The 7,861-nt window shown below is 54.7% G+C and overlaps 1 protein-coding gene across 2 annotated transcripts; it reads right to left on the reverse strand.

The window, feature by feature from the left end:
• Nucleotides 1-1,852: 1,852 nt before the first annotated feature.
• RGS16 (regulator of G protein signaling 16) lies at nucleotides 1,853-7,464 on the reverse strand. 2 transcript variants are annotated; one of them, XM_031435640.2, is made up of 5 exons: nucleotides 7,319-7,464; nucleotides 6,361-6,456; nucleotides 5,532-5,593; nucleotides 5,073-5,239; nucleotides 1,853-3,699 (listed from the first exon to the last, which is right to left on the reverse strand). In XM_031435640.2, the coding sequence occupies exons 1-5, from the start codon at nucleotides 7,360-7,362 to the stop codon at nucleotides 3,484-3,486; spliced, it is 585 nt and encodes a 194-aa protein (XP_031291500.1). In that variant the 5' UTR covers nucleotides 7,363-7,464; the 3' UTR covers nucleotides 1,853-3,483. The 2 variants fall into 2 exon arrangements, with proteins under 2 accessions (XP_031291500.1, XP_031291499.1); XM_031435639.2 differs by having other exon boundaries at nucleotides 5,532-5,596.
• Nucleotides 7,465-7,861: the final 397 nt, after the last annotated feature.

The following is a 7,861-nucleotide window of genomic DNA, read 5'->3' on the forward strand; positions in this document are numbered from 1 at the left end:
TTTGCAGTGGGCAGGTGAGGGAGTAGGGAGCAGAGGCCTGGAGGCATGAACAGCCCACTCGGGGAGCACTTTGCTTGCTAAGCCAAGGCTGGAAGTGCTCTGGGGGGAGGGGCCAGTGAGTTTAAAGGTATTGGAGACCTTTTGCTGGCTGTGTGATTTTCAGGAAGTCACTTAACCTCTCTGAGAACCAATACAGAACCCGTGTTGTATTGGTTTGTGCCTGACACCTGGGAGATGTCGAGGTCAGCAAAGAGCCATTCTTCTTTATATCTAATGTGTGCTACCACCTTCAGGCCACATCGCGGCTCCGAGACCACCCTAATGTGAGAGGAAGGGCTAGCAGGACGGGAACAGGTCTTGAGGGTGGTCTTGCTGGACTGAGGAGCCTGCCAGCCCCCTGCCCAGTCACCGGATGTCCGTCATCCCCGTTCGTTTCTCCATCACTCGCCGATCACACCCATATTTTCCCACCGGCACCTGTTCTGCTTCAGAAAATACCCTTGTCCAGACTTATCCCGAATCCCTGCCCACCATTAAACGAGGCTGCCGCAGCTGATGGGACAGCTGCTGCTTTTGGTTTTCTGTCAGGCACACAGGATGCACTCAATGCGCTAAATGCATATTTTAAAAGAGGCAAAAAGATAGAAGGAAAGTAATGAGAAGACACGGTTGCCACCGCCCCACCTCTCTGGGTACCACCTTTCTTCCTCCTTCATCCATCATATCTCTCGACCATCCTTCGCAGTCTAGACTCCCCCGCGGTGTAACTGGGTTTGATCCCATCTCCGCCACTCTATCAAGCCAGCCGCCCTGGGCGTGTTCCTCCCCCTGGAGCTTTAATTTCCTCATCTGTGTCAGACGGCAATCATACCGACCTTACAGAGCTGCCAGAAGGACTCAAGGAGTTCAGAAGCCCGCCTTGGTGCTGGTCCCCATCTTCCTTCCCAGGTCTTTCAACTCCCTTCTGCCCTCACCCACAGAATCGCCCCTGAGATCTGGGCTTAGAGTGAGATTTCCTGGGGTTTTCTGCTCCCTGTCCCTGAAGTCTGGTCACTGTACTCAGACTAACAACAAGGGAAAAATAAAAGTCAATGTAAGGTCTAGATCTATATACAAACTGATAATTCAGCACAGAGAAGAATTTTTAAATAGAGGCAATCAGAAAAAAAGAACAGATTCGTAGGATAAGACAGGAGAATACGTAGGTGATGGGTCACGAACAGCAGATTTGATCCTTGCAAGTCTCCCCCCAGGTTCTCTCAAGCCCAGGGCGAACCCCCATGGCCTCTGCCCGGGGACGGAGTAGTCTCACATGCAAAGCGGCTTCCCGTGGCTCAGCTCAGAGATGTCCATGACATTATAAATAATACTAATTCTTTGAATTTATATGACATCATGAAGGAATACTACTGCAAACTGAAAATGGGCGAAGGTGAAAATGGCACAGAAGCCCCCCCCCCCCCCCCCCCCGCCATCTGATAATGTGTGGCTACTTGGCTGGGGGAACCGCCCTTTGCTCCATTCCAGGCAGACCTGGGAGTGGCTCCTGCTGGGTCTGGTGGAGAGAGGATGTGGATTCTGAAAAGACAGCTGAGCCAGGTCCAATCAACACGACGCCACAGCTTGACCCAAGTTGGGCTGTCACCAGCTGCAGGAAGTTACGCGTCAGGGTGGCCACCATTAGAACCAGTTACCAGACAAACACGGGTCTTGAATTCTGTCTCAGTCGATAACTCGAAAGCACACCCATCCGTCCTGTCGTATTTCCGGAAGCCAGAGCTTCCACAAGACTCCCCACAGCATTTCCCTTCCCCTTTTTTCCCCCAACTGCAAGGCCCTTGGAGACAAGATCTCATATTTAGGTTTTATTTTTATTCCACAATAAAATAACATGCTGAAACAGGAAAAAGGGGAGATTAAGTACATCGTTTATATCCAGGAAACCAGCTCCAGTTGTCAACAATAAATAAATATTTAAACAGTGGGGAGTTCCTGACAGGTGCCGAGAGGTTCCCAGCAAGTTCAGAGGTAGAGTCTGGTGGAGAGGGAGACAGACAGGCTGCCAGGTACTGTTGAGAGTCTCCAGTGGAGGCAAACTCAAGTTTCAAACAATAAATAACAGCAAAACACAAGGACAGAAACAACAACAAAACATGTGCGGTGACCACTGTCAGACCTGAAAAACACTTTGCTCCCGGGGGAGCTCATAGTGCAGAGAGAGCAGTGTTGATTTTCCTGGGGCCAAAGAGGGGCTGCCCGGTTCATTCACCTCCCCCGGCCCAGGCCGGTGCACAAGTCCCAGCATGGAATGTGTGTTCCGTGATGCCTTGAGGTGGCAAGCAGGTTCTGATTTCCCCCAGGCCTGCTCTTCCCACATCCTCTCTCCCCAGCTTCTATGGGCTGCCGAGGGCCCTCCAGGTCCCTGCCCCGTTCCTCCCAACACCCCCATAAGTGCACCTCACATCCACAGGAAAGAAACACAAGGCTCCCCTTCCATCCTGGGGAATCTCTTTTTTCCCCTGTTCGCATACCCAATGAAAAAAAAAAAAAAAGATACATGTTGTCTTGATTTAAATGGGATTTTCTGGAACTGTCAAGAGATTTGTTTCTTAGGACCCCTTTCTCCCTGGCTCCATGCTGCCCGGCATAAGAGCGGGACTGGCCGCTCACCAAGAGGCCCAGGCCTTTCTCCTGATGAGCCCCACGCCCAAGGGCAGCCTGAGCGAAGAGAGGGCACATCCCAGCAAGAGGCCCTCAGCGGGCCCGGCTGCACACGCAGGGTCGGGGCCACGGGCAAGAGGGCACCAAGAGCACCAAGATGCATTTCGCAAGAGCCAGGCGGCCTCTTTTCAGGGCTCTCTACTGATTTGGAAAGGGGCTCGAGGGCCAGTTCTTGAGCTGAAAACCCCATTTGGGGCAAGCATCGCATTGGTTCTCTGGCCCTGACAAGACTGCAAGGCTGAGCGCAGGAGGGTTAAGTGCAGGCTAGGGGCCCCCAGGGCAGCCCAGAGGCAGGCGAGGAGGACCAGTCAGGAAGGCTCCACCTCCACGGCTCCCTCTGGACCAGGACGGTCTGGGAATCAGGGAAGCAGGATGTGACCAGAGTCAGCTGTTCAACAGGCAAAACGGCTGACCTGGTTGTCTTCCCCGCTCTCGTTTTTGAGATTCCCTTTATCCACACGTCTCCCAAAGCGCCCTGGAAGATTCCTTGCCCCACTGAGAATGGCCAGAGCCAGTGGTGATCCTTGTGCCACCGTTGTTTTCCCCAAGAGCCCCGTGCAACCCTCCTCTTCAGCCCTCGTCCACAGGTCCTAGAAGTGGGGGGACCCTCTTGTGCATGGAATTCAGTCCCGTAGTATCTGGAGGAGAGGATGTCGCCAGATGTCCCTTCACTGTCCTCTCTGGCTTTGCAGAACCTGCCTCCCTCTCGGGGCTGGGTGACTCAACCTCTCTGCTCAGCTGGCTTCCTCGTGGCCCTGAGGTTCAGGTGTGCGAGGGCTCGGCTGGGCTGCACGGAGAGGAGGTGGTGGCCGAGGCTTGGGCAGCCAGGTCCCGGTAAGCAGGTGACTTCAGGAAGCGGGGGTACGAGTCTTTCTCCATCAGGGCGCGTGCCTTCCCCTGAGCCACATCGAAGCACGCGGCTGTGGCGGCCTGAAGGTTCGTCCTGGTTAGCTCCCTGGTCTCGTGGTCTATGTTCACCTGTGGGATGGAGACAAGCGCGGGGGTGAGTGGGGTGGGGGGAGGCCGGCAAGGCCAGGGGGCCAGCAGCCCTAGGAGGACTGGCCGGCGGGGAAGTGGAAGGAGTTGAACCAATTCTCTGGAGTCTCCCTAGTCGACCATCCACTGGCCTTTTAATTCTGGGCCTGTGGCCACCTCCGATCCGATGCCTGCCTCCAGTCTCTCCGAGCAACTGAGGCTATGTTAGGAATGGATACAAATCCAGCCTCTTCTCACCCCTTCCTCTGTAACAACTCGGTTCAAGTCGCCATCACCCCTCTCCCAGATTAGTGCCAGCGCCTGCTAACGGGTCCCTCCCTTCTCCCCTTAGCCCCTCGGGGTCAGTTCTCCACCCAGCAGCAGGGTGAGCCTTTTAAAACCCAAGCCAGTTGGCCAGCAGCTCTGTTGTCTCCTCACATCGCTGAGAGGAAAAGCCAAAGTGTGTGTGGAGCCCGCAGGACTACCTGGGCCACATATGGCCATCGGCCACCCGTGTGGCGTCACCTCCCGCTCGCTCCCCGCTCCGCACGGGCCCACATGCTGGTCTGTGACCACAACAGGTGCTCTCTGGCTTTGCACTTTCTGTTTCCTGTGTTAGAATGTTCTTTCCTCCCTTAACTTTTTCATGTCTCTGTTACGTCACCTCCTGGGACAGCCCACCCCTCACTTCCCGGTATGAAACGGAACGACCTCACCTCCTCCCACCCTGTCTCCTGATACGTCCTCTCACATCCGGCTTTGTTTCATCGCAGCCCTTACCGTTCCCCAGCAATGTTTAGTTACTTGGTTATTGGCATCTTCTCCCACTGGGGTAGAGACTGTTTGTTCCCTGCCATATCCCCAATGACAACAGTGCCTTGCATGTAACTGGTACTCAATAAATCTTTATAGAATAAACAAAAGAGCTCGGAAAATAAAATAAAAAAAGATCCAAAAGCTAGGCTTTACTACTCTCTCTCTCTCCACAAGGTGGCGCCATGTCCTTTATCCGAGGCAGCGGAGTTTTGAGGGAAGGTGGACCCCAGGCAGGTCAGCCAGGGGAGAACCAGGTTATCCCAGGTCCCTGTGACGACCTGTCTCCCCAGTTGTGTAAGTGTTTTGAGCCTCTAAAAAGACCTTAGTTTACAAAAGTGGGTGTGGGCAGAAGGCAAAACCCCTGCCAACCTCTCTGGGTCCATCAGTGAGTCCGAGGGTAGCAGCACCCAGAGCACCCAGGGGTGGCTTTTTCAGTCTCCAGTGCCAGATGAGGACACTCTGCTTCAACACTCAGCCCCTCCCCCGCTGCGCCCACCGCCCCCAGTTCTCAGTTGGGAAGGAGCAGGCAAGGTCTGGGGGATCCCCAAAAGAGCCCTGACCTCTTTGGGGGCTTCACAGCGTATGAACTCCTCAAAGATCCTGTGCGCCCGGGACGCCAGCTTGGTGGCCGACCGGAGCTTCTTGAACTCCTCACAGGCCAGCCAGAAATCCAGGTTCTCCTCACTGAACTCCGTCTTCAGGAAGGCATGGAAGGCGGCCACTCCATCTGCGTTGGCGGGGAGAGAGGACAAGACAGGTCAGACAGCAGGGACGGCCAGCCCAGAATAAAAGAAGAAAAGACAGCAATTGTAGTTAATGGCTCTATTTTTAGGGTATAATTTTCTCGAACAAGGACCTGCCTTTGTGTTCCGAATAGAGGCTGGCACACCAGGGGAATCATTATTATTATTACTACTACTATTATTTTGCCCGTGCTTTCAGCATCCCTCAGGCGGGCCCCACCGCACGTTGAGTACCCACATGCCATCCACAGACAGACACAACAGGGTCCCACTCACTTCTACTGCTCAGCAGCAAGTCAAACGACTCTCTCCATGCCAGCACGTCTTCTGGGAAGTTTCTGCTAAAAAAAAAAAAAAAAAAAAAAAAAAAAGCCTTTTAAATTTTAAAAACATCGACAAATGAGTGCATAAGCACAAGTCCTAGCCATAACGCTGACGGCAGTTGTGTAACTCACACAAAGCTTGCTAGGTGGTTATTGGAGCTGATTTGTCAAACTCCTGGTTGGGGTTAAAGGAAATAGTTGTGTTTTCCAGAGGACAGTTCACTAACCAGAAACCAAAGCAGGGACCTTTCAGCCCTCAGTACATATCTAAGACCGTCTTGACGGTCCAAAATGCTTTCTATTCCCCTGAGTCTCAGAGCTTGATTTGCGCACTTCCTCCAGGAAATCAGAGATTCGGTCTATCCAGCGCCGCAGAGCCTAGCACAGCACTGGGCACAGCTGATGGCGGATATAAAAGGGCTTCTAGGTGAAGTGCATGCTAATGGAAGTAGAGTCATTGATTTAAGACCCTCCAGTGGTCTTGGACCCTGCCCTCGCCCTGGCTGCGTGTGCAGTGACATCTCCAGGTGGCAGAGTCTGGTCACTAGACATTCAGGCCCTGGGTACACTCCTTTGTTGGTGGACTGAGAAGCCTGGAGCCACTCACCCAGTCAGGCAGCTACAGCAGACCCAGCAGGAACCTCCATGACAGTCTCTATGAATGGGGCACCAAGGTTCACCTGGCGTGTCCTAACTTCTCCTTGTAGTTTCCTTCTCGGGCCTCTTTTCCTAAATCTGGCTCCCTCCTCTCTAAGAGCCTTCAGCTGGTTGGCAGGACTTACCCCTCTTTGCTGTGTTTACTGCCAACACTCCCGGTATCGGAGCCCAGCTCCGACTTGTGAAGAAAGATCCCCAGCCGTGTCTTGAACTCTTTGGCTCTGGAAGACAAAGCATGAGCATGTCTGCATTCTCCATTTGCTCAGGCAGGGCAGACTGATTTACGGGGTCCCAGAAGGGCTCAGACTGGCACCCCCCAAATTCCAGCCTTGAGGGTTCCTGGGTTCCTTGGGCTGTTCCCTGGACCTAAACGTTGCTTCTCTCATCAGTAGCATGAACTCAGAGACAATGAAAGTCGCGTGTGAGCTGCGTCTTGCTGGGCCTTGCACTTTCTGGGCCTACAGTACAGCGTACGTGGGCTTCTCCCGCTTAAGTCACCCAGATCTTTGTGCCTGTTCATTAGCAGAAGGTAGGTCAGCACTTTCTAGGCTTGTCACAAATATTTCTGGAATTGTGTGGAAGCTGATTTCCACCTTTGTCTTTACGTTTTCCTTCCCAGCCACCAGCTGGGCTTTTGAGCAGCTCCCTGGGATGTGCCCACTAGGGGGCCTGAAAAACACATCTCTGCCTTCCCAGGGCCAGAGGAGGCCATGCCCCTGTATCTGTGTTTTAGAATAAAACTAAGCGCTTAAGAAACCAGGGAAGACTCAGTTCTGCCTGGTGATTCCAACGTGATCTAGGTCTTCAGCAGGTCTCCTGAGTACAATAGCCACTTGTCAGAGGATGGGGAATGACAGTAAGCAGTGGTCCCCCTGCTCCACCTTCTCCCTTCTCACGGCTCATCCTTCTCTAAGACTCTAAGGGAGGCATCTGAGAACGTGGAACCAAGTTGACTCCTGCCTCTCAAATCACTAGTTTCCCATTCTCCCGCCCACCCCGGTCCCCAAGCCTGCCGCTCCACTCCCTAAGGTTGGTGGGACTTGGACTTCTTCCTCCAGGCAGCTGGGGACGGGCTCCTCTTACCTCTCCAGGCAGGTGGTGGGGAAGGCGGCCAGGGTCCGGCACATGGCTGCGGGCGCAGGGCAGCACGTCGTGGAGAGGATGGCAGCGGGCTCCAGCGGGCACTGCAGGGCGCGAGGAGGCAGAGCAGCGGCGGCAGCCGGCGCCTGTTCACGCGGATTGGGTTTATCAAGCAGCACGCGAGGAGCCAGCGGCTTTTAATGCGTTGGAGGGGCGGGGCGGGGCTGAACGCTGCCGACCAATCGGAGAGCGGTACTGAGCGCAGGCGAAGGAGGAGGCGGGGCCCAGGAGCTCAACGGGGCGGGGCGATCCGCCCAGGAGGCACCGCCCCTACCCTCGTGCAACCTTCTCCCCGCGGGGGTGCGCACGGGGCTGCCCCCTCCTCCGGGAGGACGGCGGCGTGGGGAGCGGGAAGCGGCAGAGAAGCCACACGGAGACGAGACGCGCACACCCAGTTTATTAGGAAAACACCTGTCGGGCCCGGAGTAAAAGCAGGAAGCCAACTCAGCGGGGCCAGGGGGATTTGAGTGGGGGTTGGTGGGTCGG

Source organism: Camelus dromedarius, chromosome 23 (genome assembly GCF_036321535.1).
Source record: "Camelus dromedarius isolate mCamDro1 chromosome 23, mCamDro1.pat, whole genome shotgun sequence".
Taxonomy (NCBI): Eukaryota; Metazoa; Chordata; class Mammalia; order Artiodactyla; family Camelidae; genus Camelus; species Camelus dromedarius.

What these genes read in the sequence shown, in the direction of transcription:
- RGS16 (XM_031435639.2), bottom strand. Translation starts at nt 7,362, where the DNA reads ATGTGCCGGACCCTGGCCGCCTTCCCCACCACCTGCCTGGAGAG. An exon ending in CCCACCACCTGCCTGGAGAG is followed by an intron (nt 6,457 to 7,318) that starts GTAAGAGGAGCC and finishes TTTGTCTTCCAG; the next exon opens with AGCCAAAGAGTTCAAGACAC. An exon ending in GCTGTGAAGCCCCCAAAGAG is followed by an intron (nt 3,700 to 5,072) that starts GTCAGGGCTCTT and finishes TCCATCCCACAG; the next exon opens with GTGAACATAGACCACGAGAC.